This window comes from Lepidochelys kempii, chromosome 10 (genome assembly GCF_965140285.1).
Source record: "Lepidochelys kempii isolate rLepKem1 chromosome 10, rLepKem1.hap1, whole genome shotgun sequence".
NCBI lineage: Eukaryota > Metazoa > Chordata > Testudines > Cheloniidae > Lepidochelys > Lepidochelys kempii.
Genome location: NC_136389.1, coordinates 65,909,718 through 65,925,620, shown reverse-complemented (window position 1 = coordinate 65,925,620; position 15,903 = coordinate 65,909,718). Strand labels below are relative to the sequence as shown.

The following is a 15,903-nucleotide window of genomic DNA, read 5'->3' as shown; positions in this document are numbered from 1 at the left end:
TAACTCCTCAGATTATAGGTAGGGCTGGTAGTGTTGCCTGTTATTAAGGTTGCCTGACTCTTCCCATTGTAAGCCCCTGTTTTCAGTTGCCTCTAAGTTTGCCAAACTTTAATTGTTTGGGTTGACATTTTCTGTGCTTGATGTTTGCCTCAGGCTGAATTTTGTTTTGAAAATTTCAGCCAAAATAGTTGAGCTATTTTTAAGGAAGTGGTTAAAGAAAGACACATTGTTTTTCCCATGTTAAAAAAATTCTAGTAGTCTTTTCTTTGAAATGTTTTGAAGCTGAGACTTAAAATTTGGCATGGGGTGGCCTTTGTGTCAGTGATGTACCCTTTGCCATTGCTATTAAAAATCTGCTCGAATTTGGCTAAACTGTAAAGATCGTATTCTGCATGTGATTAGTAGAGACTTCTTTGATTTCAACATCTTAAATCTCTGAAGAGTCCATCCTCATTGAATGTGCTTGAGCCTCTCACAGGTCCTAGTGCTGAACAGACTGGGTATGAGGAAGTGCCATCCTCCCAGAGCAACTGAGCATGCTCCATCCCCTCATGGCTTCTACCTCCGGCTGGATTGTGCATGCATAATTCCCACAGAGTGACTGAGCATGCTTCTGCTCAGGGAAAGAGGGGTAAAGCTGGACTTCCTCTGTTATTGCTGCCTCCAGCTGCTCCAGGCCAAAGTGCAGCGGGGCACGAGGACTGAGACCAGGGAGCCTGTCTCTGCAATGCTCAGTGACCTCCCCTCTGAGAATAGGCAGAAGAATCTGCCAACTAGAGGACACTTTCCTCCAGAGCCTGGGGTGGAACCAAAGATTCCTGTGTCTCACCATCCCTTTGCTGTCCTCTGATATCTGTGAAACTCACAAATGTAGTTTGTGCCTCATTGCCCTCTAGTGCTGGTCCACATAGAAGATGACAACCTATGACCGCTATAGGTTATGCCATTAGATCAAGTGGCAGAGGTTTGTGTGGTGGATCTAAAGGTTTCAAACCATGGGGGTGTCAGTAATACAAATAATAAAGGTAGAAAGTATCAGGAAACAAATCATATTACCTAACATATAGTATGAAATCTAGTGAATGTGAGTTTATCCAACTGTTGGACTGATATGTATAGTGAAGACTCTACTGTAGATGGAAAATATAATAAATACACAAACCTTTATTTCATGGAGTTTTCAGTGGAAATACATGGGGCAAAACCATTAACTATCTGACATCAAGAGAGTAGGTATTATTTACTGAACCTGTTCTAACAGGAGTAAAATTATTTGCTCACATTTAAACTATTGTATCTTTTATCTATTAGCATTTGCATAATGTTCTATTCAATAAATTAGCATGTGGTTATAAAATTAATCTGGTAAAATTTAGTTTATTTTAGGAATCAAATTTGATCATGCACAGAGTGCAATCTGTCATAATGTCTCTACAGTGCAGGGGGAAACATGCTCAGCACTAACTTGTTATGCCTCTTAAAAATAAAATATACTCCTTAAAATCTCTCCCTCTCTCTCTGACCTCCCTCACTGCCCTTCTGGCCATAGCCAGTGGACAGGGAAGAATGCACTGGTGACGTTCTTAGTTACTTAGACCCCTTCTGGGGTGTGTATTTAATATTACTCTCCACCCCTTGTAGTCAGATAATCAGAAAGCCACTTTATGGTTGCCTTCTGTGTTGGGAGAGGGGTTTCCTGTGCTCCTGTTAAGCGAACTCCTTAAGGAAGAGCCATAATTTAGCCCATAATCTCACCAGTGCATTTTGCCTCTTTAGTCAAGCACGAGAATACTAATGTGGCATATGCTTTTACATGACAGCAGAATGCACTGTCACTTTCTTTGTGAGAGCATTATTGGATTTTGTGACATTTTGGTTTGTAGCACTGCTGGCCTCGAGAGATCTGGTGATTACATTTGAAACAGTAATTCCTGGAAACTGCAAAATAAAAAATCTCTCTCTCTAATATTGAACTATCTAAAGTGTCTGAAGATTAGCTTTTTAAAAGTTGAACTATATTGGGATTTTAATAAAGAATTGGTCTATTGAGTGTTCCTAAAAGTTAAGTTTCAGAGTAACAGCCGTGTTAGTCTGTTGTTAGTCTGTCCGTGTTAGTCATTGTTTCCTAAAAGTTAATGAAGTGTTGTTTATATACTGATCTCTTACACTTTTGTTCTCAGCTCTGTTTGGTCTTTTAAGATACTATGGTGGGTTTTTTTTCTTTTTTCAGAGGAGGAGCGGAGGGTGAAAGCCAATGATCCTGAACATAATGAAAAATTTCAGTATGCTGTGAGTATAATGCATATTCAGCATTGAAACCCTGCACGGTAAGGGATGTATATTCACACATAGATGTATGGAGAGTTTTCAGTAATGTTCAGAAAATCCCAAAAGTTTTAGAGGTTTAGTTCAGATAATACTCAAACGTCTTATTTGAACTTCCTGGGTCTACACGGTTGAGCTGGAAATCTTTGACCGGGGAGGTTAAATACCCAAGCTGACTCTGCTGTTTAATTAAATTTAGGGAAGTAATTTATTTGTCTATTAATGGCAATCGCATTATGGTAACAACAAGTATTCTAAGGCATATCAATATCACCTGAGGAAGAGTTGACCTACTTATGTTACACACATGGATTTCATCTAAAAACATGAGCCTGCTATGAGTAATATCTCATAGAAACCAGTGGACTCCTGTGAAGAGTGAAACATTAACCCTGTCACTCAGCACCGATTGGCTTCTGTGCACTGCCATCCACTGGAGCATTCATAGTGTATAGGAATATTTTCACTTTTATAGGAGGAGGAGCGCTTAACATTCCCAAGGAAGTGTTCAGTGTACACATACATACATGTTGTAACTCTCAGACTTCTCTAATCTTCACATACGAAATAAATTATTTCCCACCCTCCCCGTGGACTGTAGCTTCCTCAGCTTAGTGTTTCTGAAAGAATATATTGATAACTATAAATACATGTCATTGTAGCAACCTCTTTTGATTGTAGAGTGTCACTACTACACAATTAAGGGATTTTTTTTGAGGGCATAATTACTAAATTGGTAAACTTATTTGTTCTCAGTTTTTTCCTAATAGATCATCGACCATAAAGTTTAGCTCACCTTCTCCCTATTGTCCTTTGTAGTAATATATTGTGTTAAAGTTTTGAAATCCTGTCCTGACTTTTCTGCATTTGAAGTAAATGACATAATGGAACGCTACAGTTCCTTTTTCAAAATCCAGGTTCAAAGATGTTAGAGTATTTTTCATTCAGAAAACAGCTGGTATGAAAATGATTAAAACAAGAACTTTTTCTTGGCATTGTAAAAATCCAGGTTTGATGGCACAGTCCTATTTCGGAAAGTTGTGGTTTCTTTGGTACTTTTAAAAATTAAGTTTAATTTTTCAACAGGATTTACCAATCTGGCATTTGTCTTTCCTCTCATTGTTATGTTTGCAATTTAAAATTAATTGTTGACTGACCTAATTTTAAAAATAATGACAAGCAGGATGACAGGTCTGAATTAGTCATGGAAAGTGCCAGTAATTTGTTTTTGATATAGGTTTTTCATTATTAGCTGTTGTTTGTTTGTTTTGAGACATCACTATAGTGACTGTTTGTCAGAGATTTATTACAAATAACTACACTTAGAAAAAACTCCCTGCCCTCCAAAATACAATCAAGTGATGCAAATCAGTTCACAATGTAAGTAATTAGCAATTATTCCTTTCCAAGCAGTTGAGCTCTAAATACCTGCAAGCAGTCAGACAAGCATTATCCTGTGTATTGTGTGAAATACTTTCTGCCTTTGGCAATTCTAGTTATTTGGCAAACTAGAAAAAACCTGAAATATTAGAAATCTACGTTGGTTTTACTTTCATCTTTTCTCAGTGGTTTACCTTGCAGCCCTCTTTCAAATGAACAGTAATTTACAAGCAAAGGCACATATCAATCCTATAAATTAGTCTAAACTGTTGAGGGACTTGTTAGACAGCCCCAATAATTTAAAAAAGAATATTTTGGATTAAAAAAAAAAACCTTGAAACCAAACACAGAACTGTGATTATTCTACTGTAATTAGAAAGGGCTTTATGTATTGCAGAAATTATTTTAGGATCACTGATCAGGCATTCATACCTAACAAAAGGACTCATCTAAAGGTTAGGCTGTGGAAAATCCTATTTCACAATTGTATAGGTGTCTGATAGTGGGGAGCCAAATAGTATGGTGACTTTAGGTGAATACATTTCCTCTTCCAGGAGTCCTCCATTTCTAATAGTGCATGTACATAAATGTATATCCAGAACCTGTACAATTTTGATAGCTTTTTAAATCGCTCACTGCTGCAATGATTGGTGGCTGTTTTTTAAATGAAACATGCAAAGATTTTTAGACAGCATTATAGAGCGTTATAAACAGAGTTTTTGACCCTAAACATACATTTGAGCTTAACTGTTTTGACACATGTCTCTTTAATTATGGACTTGAAAGCCATGGTTCAAATTGTCAAGCAAATATTTGGCTATATTATCCAAAACTATGATGTTTGTTGTGCTCCTTTAAGAGTAGAATACTGTCTTGAACTTAGAGGCCCAGAACACCAAAACATTACATAAAATGAACACATCAAGCCAGAGAAATTAAAAAACTTAGAAAGTAAACAGAGAATGAAAAAAGTAAGTATGGTAGGTCTCTTGAAAGGATAGGAAAGGAGAAACCTAATTTTCGTTAATAGACAGTGACTGTAAAAGAACTAAATCTATAACTCAAACTAGAATGAATTTACCAAGACTAATAGTTACAATACTTCCTGGAAAAACCACCAACTCCAACTGTCCCACAATGGTTTTTAATGTGGTTGCATAATTCCATTAATTGTCAAGTAGTGAGATATATTTTCACTTACACAGGAAGCTTATGACAATTTTATATTGTTCAGTTGATGTTCCACGTTCAGAGGCTGAAATATAATGCATTTGGCTGTTTTGCTTTCTCTCTTTTTCCCTTACCATGTCATAAATATTTCCATTGTTATTATTTACATATTTATTATTAATGCCTTTTAGAACATTCAAAATAAGCAGATCCTAAATTTTGTGTTTTAGTACTAAGCAGAACCTGTGAATGCTCAAATGAATGGTATGTCTGTGTGGCAGCTAGATGCCAGCCTTCCAGGCTGGGTAGATAGACTTGTGCTAGCAGGACTTGAACTAATGTGCTAAAAATAGCAGAATGGACATTGTGGCTTGGACTGGAGCTTGGGCTCTCAAACCTAGGGGTGGGGGTCAGGTGGGCTTGAGAACCTGAGCATCTGCCCAGGTTGAAATGTCTGCATTGATATTTCTAGTGTGCTAGCTCAAGCCACACTAGCGTGAGTGTTTACCCAGGCTGCGAGGCTTGCTTCCAGTGCCAGTGAAGACATACCCTTAGACATAAAAAGAAAAGGAGGACTTGTGGCACCTTAGAGATTAACCAATTTATGTGAGCATAAGCTTTCATGAGCTACAGCTCACTTCATCGGATGCATACTGTGGAAAGTATAGAAGATCTTTTTATAAACACAAAGCATGAAAAAATGGGTGTTTACCACTACAAAAGGTTTTCTCTCCCCCCACCCCACTCTCCTGCTGGTAATAGCTCATCTATATATGCCATCATGTGCCAGCAATGCCCCTCTGCCATGTACATTGGTCAAACTGGACAGTCTCTATGTAAAAGAATAAATGGACACAAATCAGATGTCAAGAATTATAAGATTCATAAACCAGTCGGCGAACACTTCAATCTCTCTGGTCACGCGATTACAGACATGAAAGTTGTGATATTACAACAAAAAAACTTCAAAACCAGACTCCAGCGAGAGACTGTTGAATTGGAATTCATTTGCAAATTGGATACAATTAACTTAGGCTTGAATAGAGACTGGGAGTGGCTAAGTCATTATGCAAGGTAACCTATTTCCCCTTGTTTTTTCCTACCCCCCTTCCCCACCCCAGACGTTCTTGTTAAACCCTGGATTTGTGCTGGAAATGGCCCACCTTGATTATCATACACATTGTAAGGAGAGTGATCACTTTAGATAAGCTATTACCAACAGGAGAGTGGGTTTGTGTGTGTGTGTGGGGGGACGGACCTGGATTTGTGCTGGAAATGGCCCAACTTGATTATCATACACATTGTAAGGAGAGTGATCACTTTAGATAAGCTATTACCAGCAGGAGAGTGGGGTGGGGGGAGAGAAAACCTTTTGTAGTGGTAAACACCCATTTTTTCATGCTTTGTGTGTGTAAAAAGATCTTCTATACTTTCCACAGTATGCATCCGATGAAGTGAGCTGTAGCTCACGAAAGCTTATGCTCAAATAAATTGGTTAGTCTCTAAGGTGCCACAAATACTCCTTTTCTTTTTGCGAATACAGACTAACACGGCTGTTACTCTGAACCCTTAGACATATATATTCAACCTTGGGAATGCAACTGTCCTGCCCTTTCCAGTTAGATGAGAGGGAGATTTCAATTTGGAGAAATTTGAGAACCACTGCAAAGATTATAAACAAACGTTAACGCTATATAGGAATTAAGAACTTGGATTGTGCAGGAACAAAATGATGTCCCTTAGTTAAGAATATTACTCCTTCATATGTCAGGAGGTGTATTTTCAACATATAAGGATCAGAGTACCTGGCACATTATATACCTGTGAAGGTTTTCTGGACAAAGAAGATCAATGGACATAAAAAGAAAAGACGGGAAACAGAACCCTCTCTATCTAAACTTTAAAATGTTATTAGAAGAATGCCTATCATTACATTACTTTGAATTTGTATTCTCATTTTAACAAAATCATTTTGCATTTGGCCAAGCAAACAACTCCAAGATATACACTACTGTCAAACGAGGTAGTTTGTTCTTAATTACCCATTTAGCAAATCCCCCAAACTTCCATTAAACTAAAGAGTGAATGTTTTCATATCTGGTTGTAATGGTTTCTAAGTCTTCATTCATATGTTTCATTAGTATTTTTGAACCTTTTCCCCTTATTGCAATGTTTAATTTCTCTTCTATAGCTGTTCTTGTGTGACACATTTCCATTGCGGTGTTAAGACCTGGGTGAAACCTTGTTATGGGTAGTGTTAAAACCTCATTAAAACTGCATTGTGAATGCTCCTTTTGCTGTAAGTACAGTATATAATGCTGGAAAAAGCTAGAGAGTTTTTGGGTTTGATGCTGGCTAAAGGGTCTTCGGGCTGTAAGCAAAATAAATTGGTCCTTTTTGTTTTGGTTCCTGCTGCATTTGCAGAAGCAAGACTTTGTACATTCCATGTAAACAAACAAGATTGCATCAAAGAAAATAAGAGACTCCACCAATTTTTCCTCCTAAGTAGAACATCCCCAGGACCCAGAATTTTTACTGGCCACTAGGATCAAAAAAGGGGCAACATTGATGTTAGCAGTGGGGTTCAGTTTCAAGGTGAGAACTGAAAATAGAGGTGCTTGCAGAAATAAAAAATGACCAGTGTGATTTAAAGCAAGATCTAAAAGAGGAGCTGGAGACTTCACAAAAGGGATTAAAATATACCTGGAGGTTTGCCAGAGAGGGCTGAGAGATGACTTGCATACAGAGGTGAAATCTCTGGATCAACAACTATAAAGTATCTGCACAGATTGGGAAGCCTAGCTGCAAAACTCCTGGTCTGGATTGGTAAAACAGATTGATGAGGTAACCAGCAATCTCACTCCCATAGACAAGAAGGTTTTCCATGAAATAGTGGAGACCAAGCAAGCTTTAGGCAATCTGGAACTTGCTAACCAAGATGAGTTGCAGAAAGGACTTAAGGAGATGAAAATCAACTCCAGAAGGAAATCAAAGGGTCAAACCACAGTGGAAGGCAGCCGTCCGAATGAGGAATTGAACCAGACAGAGAACTTGGATAAGACCAGACATTTACAACAGTTTTCTATCCCATTTGTAAACCGCAGAGGCCGAGAGAGAGAGGTCTGGCTGTCCCAGCTCAGATAATGCAAAGGCCCATTATCTTTGAGGGAAAAATTCCCTGGGACGCTTATTTTGCTCAATTCAACATTATAGCTCAAATGAGTGACTAGGATGAGCGACAGAAAGGGGATTTACTAGCAGCTAACTTGGGTGGCCCAACTCTGACTGTGCTGCAGAACTTACCCCGGCAAACAGACTGAGTTATGAAATGAGCCGTCAGCATGCAGTTTGGTGCTAGGAGAGGGAAAAAAGAAATCCCACCTGAATTGGCAGAGGACTTGCAGAAACTTGTGTGCCTGGCATACTAGATACTACCAAGACCCCCCAGCACCCTTGTTCCAGCACCTATGCAGGAGAGCAAGGAATTAGTCATTCAGGGGGATGTGTCTGCCTCTTTGTCTAATTTGCAGGAGAGCCCATGTTCCTGGTCCATCCATTGGAACAATGGAGATGGTGTTGCAGGAATGGACCCCAGAGCAACTAAAAACTTCCTAAAGACAGGATCCTGATATTAGGGTAGTGGCTGACTGGAAAATCAACTGGCAAGTGGGCCTCCTTGCCCATAAACCAGCTTGGAGAGCATAAATTAGTTTTTAGATTTGTCCACATGAGAGGGAATTGGGTCTGGAGGAATCTGCTACAAGGGTGAATCATTTCACAAGAGACTTTGGGTTTACATTCCCCATGTCCAAAAGTAAGTTTTACAACTTGGATGACTTTGTGCCCTTTTTGGAGTATGCCAGTTGTGTGCAAAATAATGTTCTCAAGAGGTAAGAATATAAAAAAGGAGCAAGAGTGTTTTGTTCAATAGAACAAACTGCAATCAGCTGTCCAACATTCATGAGCTCCTCTCCAAAACTTTTCCTCACCTCACATCTTTTGCTCATTCCATTATTATATTTCTTTCTTTTCAAATCGAAAAAGAAAAGCTGGTAATACCTATCCCTCAGTGATACTGACTGTGGGAATACTAGTGTAAACTAATGGTGTAAAGTGGTTTTCTACTCTGAAAACTGACTGCAAAAATGGCATAATACGTTTCTATGTTTGCTCTGCCTCTCAATGATTTGTGCATCAGATATGCTTAGTTTACAAGATAATAGAGGGTTTAACAGTCAGCCTTCCCTGTGCAACCTGGGATCTGTGAGTTAAGTTTTATGCTTTAATGACTCGTACATGGTCACCTCCTGTAAACATTCTGCCCTCCCTTGCTCCTGGACAACACCATTGGAGCTGGAACTTAGTTGAGATTTCTGTTAATGATACATGAGCCGATAGAATCTAGCTGTCTCTCTTGTTGAACTGTATTGATGCTGTAGGGTTGGCAGGAGATAAAATTAGTGTGAATTTATTTTATCCCTAAAGTAAGTAGCTTTTGTTCTGAATACATACAGGAAGTTGAACTATTGAGTAAGAAGTTGCCATTTTAATACACTTTTAAACAATTCTGCCTTGCATGCACATGCAAAAATCCTGATGATACTTATGTTCTTTATGCATAGTGCCCTTACATGCTTATAAATGAAAAGGTCTAAAATTATGGATAACGGAGAATCCTGGAAGGTATACGAAATCATGATTCTCCCTTCGGGCTCTGGTGCCATTCAGGAACTGTATATTGCTCAGGCAACACCATCATAGTTTTATTAAGACACGAGTCCCCCTTATAGGACTCACAGCATTATGTTCACTCTGGAGCCGTGAGTTATCCTGTGCATGTATAACACATACAGCTTGCCTTGGTGTTGTCATTAGGGTTCTTGAAATAATATGAGATCTTAGGGTTCACTCTTGATGAATCCCATAGTGAGTCTGTGACACTAATTATCTGAGTCCCTTGCTAGAAGTGATTTACTTCAGTAGAATTAGCTTATGATAGTATATTCATTGCAGAATGTTTAAAGGCATGGTGGCAGCATATAAATCATGTCTGAAAACACTTTATCATATGGTGAAAAGTAATTTGAATTTTCAACATTATTTCAGTTTTAACACCACGGTGTTAGCCACAGAGATATGAAAGTTTACTTCCTGATCTCATTGTGTACATTTATTAGTGTATGTTACAAAGCTTGTTAAAGATACCAGAGTACTGGATGGATATTCTTTTATTGTTGTTTGCAAAAATTCAAATAAATAAAATCTCTTTCTTTTTTTTTTGACATTGAAAAGAGACTGCACATTCCATTTTTGTTTCAGCTAGTCAGTTTCACTGTATAAATTCCCATGCACTATCACAATATGTTATTGTTGGGTTTACAACACTGCACGAGAATGTTTAAATAACCCAAATCCTTGTTTTCATTGGAATAAAACATGCATACCTGTATGCTTTCAATGCACAGCAGATTTTGTAATCTTTTCCCTTCTTTGCTACCACCATTTGCTTTGTAATAATATTGATTTAACTACCATCTCTTGGGGAGGTATATTAACTATGCCAGTGGAAGAACCCCCCCCGTTGCTGTAGTGTGTTACACTGAAGCACTACTGTGGCACAGCTGCAGTGCTACAGCTGAAGTGTTTCAAGTGTGGATAAGCCAAAAGTCCCTTGAAGTATAAAAGACCAGTTTCAAATTTCTTTGCTCATTGGAAGATGAATAATATGAGTATGTTAGTTTGGCTCTTTATGTAGCTAACATAAACTATGTAATACTTTGTAATATTACTTCAGTATTAAGTAACTTGGTAGTCCCAACTTACTTCTCATTGTGAAACTACTTGCTTCACAATGAGTCACCAAATAATAAAATTACATTTAAAAAAAATTGGGCCTTCTCTTCTCCCCACAGTGATCTATTTCTTCCCACGACAGAAGTTCTATACACAGTGGTGAAAAACAACATGATCTCTTGTTTGTTCTCATTATTTCCCTCTGTGGTGGCCATTCAAAGGATCACCGCTTGTGTTCACATCTCTCCTTTGTAACAAAGGAAAAATTCCCCTTCCTATGCCATAAAATAGTGACTTTTGCTTTGTTAACTTGCACTGTTTTATAATACATAGTAACATTTTGTGCCAGCCAATGTAATATTTTTAGTTTATTATTAGGTTTCCTGCTATTATATCTGCCATAGAGAGATAACCAGATATCAGTTATTGCTTAATTATGTGCCTGTGTACCAAGTGCCAAACTGGTTCAGTTGGTAGCATGCTTTCCTTTGGGACTGAAGGTCAAAGGCTTAAGGATTTGCACAGTCATGTATGATGGTAGAGCCAGCTGCTGTTCTTTGGATGAGATATTCATAGTGAGCTCCCTGCTGCCTGTTCTTCTAGCTGGACATTGATATGCAGTTTAAAAAAATAATTAGTATTATTTTGAAGAAAAGGCTACTTGTTCTCTATAGGCTTTTGAGAGTAGCTTTGGCATGCGTGTGTATGTTAAATAATACCAAAAGCATTTGATGTCAGTTCCTAGCTTCAGTGTGAGAAAACAAGCATGAACTTGGAAAGAGAAGACTCTGAGAACAAAGGAGAAACTGGTTCTCTTAATATTTAAAGACACATAGAAGATGATTTAGCTGCTCTAGGTAAGCAGGAATGAAAATACCTTGAATTTACATGAGCTCTAAATTGCTTGGCAAGGATGCACCCTCACACCTGCCCACCCCAGCTTTATATTTTATAGAGCACCAGTTCCTGTCTAGATGAAAGAATGATGGGTTAATTTCAGTAAAACTTTGATTGGTGCATGTGCCATTATGCAGACATTCCAACTATATTTTGATACTAGGTCAGTCAACTTTTTCACTGGAGTGACTAGGCAGGATTGTATTGAGAAATGCACCCTTTTTAGAGCTCTTACCTACTATTATCAAATGTGCTTGAGGGAGTTAGGCACCCAACTTCCATTAAAAGTCAATTGGATTTGGACACGTAACTCCCTTATGCTCATTTGAAAACCAGGTGTAGAATTTATCCAAATATGAGGGGATTTAGTAGAGCGAAAAGGGCATAAGAGTGTTTGCAATAGAAGTCCCTTATCTTGCAAAAACTTAAACTTGTGCCTAATTTTTCACACCATGAGTAATCCCATTTAAGTCATTGGGTCTACTCATAGGGTAAGTTTCATGGGGTTTCGAGTGCAGTTCAGACCAGTGAGGAGTTGTCACCTCTTACCTGTAATCCTGAGCATCTCACAAGACTTTGGTACTGTTACTCCCAGCCTGGGATACTCAGAGTCAGCAAACAAGCATGCAGATCACACCCTGAGTGTCTACATGCGATGCAGCCAGCTCTGGTTCAGCAACTCTGATCCCAGCAGCCTGTCTGCAGCCCCACTCTGGCTTCCACCAGCCTTGGTTACAACTAGCAAGGTGACCCCAACACACTCCCAGTCCTGAATTTTCCCCACACTGTGTGCTCTGCAGTGTCCAGCCCTCTCTTGAACTGTTCAGAGAAATAACAAGGTTCATTTGCTCCTTTAAAGAGACCAAAGCACATCACAGCTTATTAACTTAACTGGCTAAATACACCTTTCCCTGCAACATTGAGTAGGTTTATAGTAAAAATAAAACAAATGTATTAACAGGACATAGGTTAAGTGATGCCAAGTAAAAGGAATAAAGTTAGAAAGGGTCTCAAGTAAATAAAAGTGAAAATACACATCTAAAAATCTAAAACTTAATCTATCAAGGGACAGGCTTTGTTTAAGATGGCTTTTTTCACCCACAGTCTTCCAGAAAAATGGTGTCTGACCCCCTCCTCGGTCAGAATCTTCTCCAGAAGCCCAAAAGTGCTGGTTCCTTTGTCTTCTTAGGTGAAAGAGATTGCTTAAGCAGGTCTCTCAGCTATATTCAGTTTCCAGAGACTTCAGCCTCTCCTTGGTTGAAGCACCCATCTTTCTCGGCTTGCAAGAGGTCTGCTCTCTGGTATCTGTTTAGTGATGGATTAAGAAGTTGGTTTCTGTCCTTGCTTGTAACTTCCAAAGTTCAATGACTTTGTTTCAAGAGGCAGGATGACCTCATGCTGTTCTTCCCTTCCTGTGGGCATCCTATCACCTTGTCTGTACATAAGGCTTCCATTGTTTTGATTCTACCATGCTCAATTTACATAGGAGACAGGTGGATACCTTCTTTGTTGTCTGGGAGGGAGTCCCTGTTTGGCCACAGACTTTAAAGCATAGTATCATGAAGTATCCATATTCTCTCATATAGTGTTAATATATACATTTCACAATTATATTAATCACCAGTGGGTCATTAGCTTTCAGAAAAGACCTCACTCTATACACTTTTATAGTACAGTAATGCTGTATACAATCTGTTGATTCAATTGCTTACACTTGAGGTTCGGCCCCCTGTCCTTATAGACCAGTAAACCTTTTAAATGGATTCTTCTGAGTGACTTCACTCAAAGTAGTTTATTCAAGCTGTGAGGAAGGTGACATGGAGTCTGGAGGTGAAGGAAGCTCCATGCTCTTTCTTCCCCTGCTGGTGTTTGCTAAAATGCAAATTATTCTGCTTCTGGCAATTTCCCCCCACCCTTTGTTGGTTTGATGGCCTTGTTTACTGCTTATATGTAAATATACCTTAATTATCTCTGCCTGATGATCGGGCACATTCCTTAGTCTAGGGCAGACCTGTTTACCAACATCCCCTAATACGCCTGGCTTAAACATAGGTTAGTCATGACTGTATCTTATATCCATATCTCTTAATACACACTGTGTACATACATCACACAAGAATATTAATGATCAGTGAGTTGTTAGTTTTCAAATGACACTTCCAAGGCATATTTTGTATGAAGATTATTACAGTAGTAGGTAGGGTGTAAGTACAGGGGTGCTCAGAGTCACAGTAAGCATGTGTGTAAATCTTTGTGGGATCACTGACTAACAGTTAAATATTTGTAAGCCCCAAGTCGCCTTTTGGTTTATGATCCTCAATTCTTTTCTGATCTCAATAATTTGTTTTGCAATTGTACTTGGATTAGGTTAGCCTACAGATGTATTTCAATCTCTCTGAGAGATGGGAGTGAGAGTTAGATACCATCTAGGGAATAAAAATTAGAACATATGAGAGGAAAAAATTAAGGGTTAACAAATACATAGGTGCAAAGTGTTGGGCTTACTGCTATAAAGATATTAAGGCCAGGTTGTGTCTGAGCGATGGGGAAAGTAGAAGGGCTATAATGCAAACTCCTTTTCTCCCTCCCCTCCATGGAAGGGCTAGGCCTTTAACAATCCTTAGTCTCTGAGAAAATTCATTTCTAGGGCCCCTGCTGTGCAAGTCAGCAAATAGCAGAGAGTGGGGTGGGGACATGGCCCTGCCGTCTCTGTTTCAACCTGTGGAACTGTCCAGGAGATGCAGGGTGGAGTTTGCTGCACCATCCAAAGAATGGTGCCGCTTGAACAGTCCCTTGATTCCCAGGTAGCCTGGGAACCATGGTGTTTCCTGAGGCATAATCTCTCCCAGAGCTCCCCCAGGGTGACACTTGTGAGCCACAGTCTCTCCTGTAATTGGAAGTTATCATTACAGTTAGTTACAGATTGAAAGTGGATACTTAGCAAGTAGGGATGCCATTCGTTAAATAAAATTCTGCTAACGGCAAATAGTTGCTTGATAGCTTTAGCTGAATTATGCCCTGTGAACCCAAAGTCAGACATGGTGAAAGCAGGTGAAACTCTTCTGAAGTCAGTGGCGTTGAACCCATTTAGACCAGGTCTGAATTTGGCTTCAAATGTTCCCTGTCTGTTTTGTAGGTATAGGTAATACAGGAAGAATACATTTCTTTTTAGGCACTGGAAGGTTGATGCTTTATGTCCTTTATTACATATATATGTATATCAATTGTTTGTGGATACAGTGATACAGGGCTTCTCATCCTCCTCTCCAGCTATGTCATTCTTGAAGGAAAAAATTACTTGCTAGTATGGGAAAGTCGTTGTACAACGTATGCTGTTGAGAGTGTCTTGGAGGAAATAAACCGTACAGTAACTAAATTAGTCTCAAAGGGAAATTTAATTTGTTCCCCAACGAATTCTTCAAAATCAGAGCTTTGCAAATAAATTTCAGTTCAAAGACCATTTATGTTCACCACAATGACAGTTAGAAACCAGGAATGATAATTCAATGAAGCAGTGCTCAGAGAATTATGCAAGACTAACAACACTGGCTAACAAAATTTTTGTAATGAAAATGTGGCTAGAAAATATTTATAAACCATGTTTCCCTGTGTAAATTATGGGTCGGAAATTAGACTCCTGAGACATGAGACACAGTGTTCTCCGTAGATCCAAAAGACTGAAAGTGACTGTTCTAGTTGATTGAATTAATGCCCATAGAGCTGAAGAATATTTTTCTAGTTTGAATAATCTAAGTAGATCTGGTTATAAAACAAACAAAAATCCAGACATTAAAAATATTGTGCTATGTCATGACATTTTCCAATAATCTCTAAATCAAGGTATTATTACTGAGTACTAAAGGTAAGGATACATTTGTTTTATCTTGACTGTGCCCTTTTAAGATAATCGGTTAATATCATGAGTTGTACTAGAATATCTTGTCTGTGCTCTTAAAACACTATCCCTTACTAGTTAACATATTATTTATTCTTTGTATTATCAGTGTTTGCTAAACATATTTTGCTACTGTGGCTTGTTAAACATGTGCCCCAGTTGGGCTGTGGCAAGGAAGAGAAGGCAAGTTTCTGGGAAATGTTAGACACTGCTCTTCAGCAAATTCTAAAAAATGAAGTAGTTATTGGTGCCAATTTAAATAGGAATGTTGGAAGAGACATGCGTGGATATTGTAGCATATGTGGTGGCCAGGGCTGTGGAACTTTAAATGATGAAGGAGAAAGCATAGTGCAACTGGCACAAGCTCATGACCTAGTAGTTTCCAACACATTTTTTACAAAAAGAGATGAGTATCTTATTACTTACAAGAGTAGAAGGACCAG

General features: G+C 38.7%; 1 protein-coding gene across 1 annotated transcript in view; it reads left to right on the top strand.

Moving 5' to 3' along the window:
- ATP8B4 (ATPase phospholipid transporting 8B4 (putative)) overlaps positions 1 to 15,903 on the top strand; it is a 155,913-nt gene that overhangs the window by 11,550 nt on the left and 128,460 nt on the right. The window contains exon 2 of the mRNA XM_073303976.1: positions 2,231 to 2,289. Within this exon, the coding sequence (XP_073160077.1) occupies positions 2,231 to 2,289 (59 nt within the window). The remainder of the gene's footprint in view (positions 1 to 2,230; positions 2,290 to 15,903) is intronic.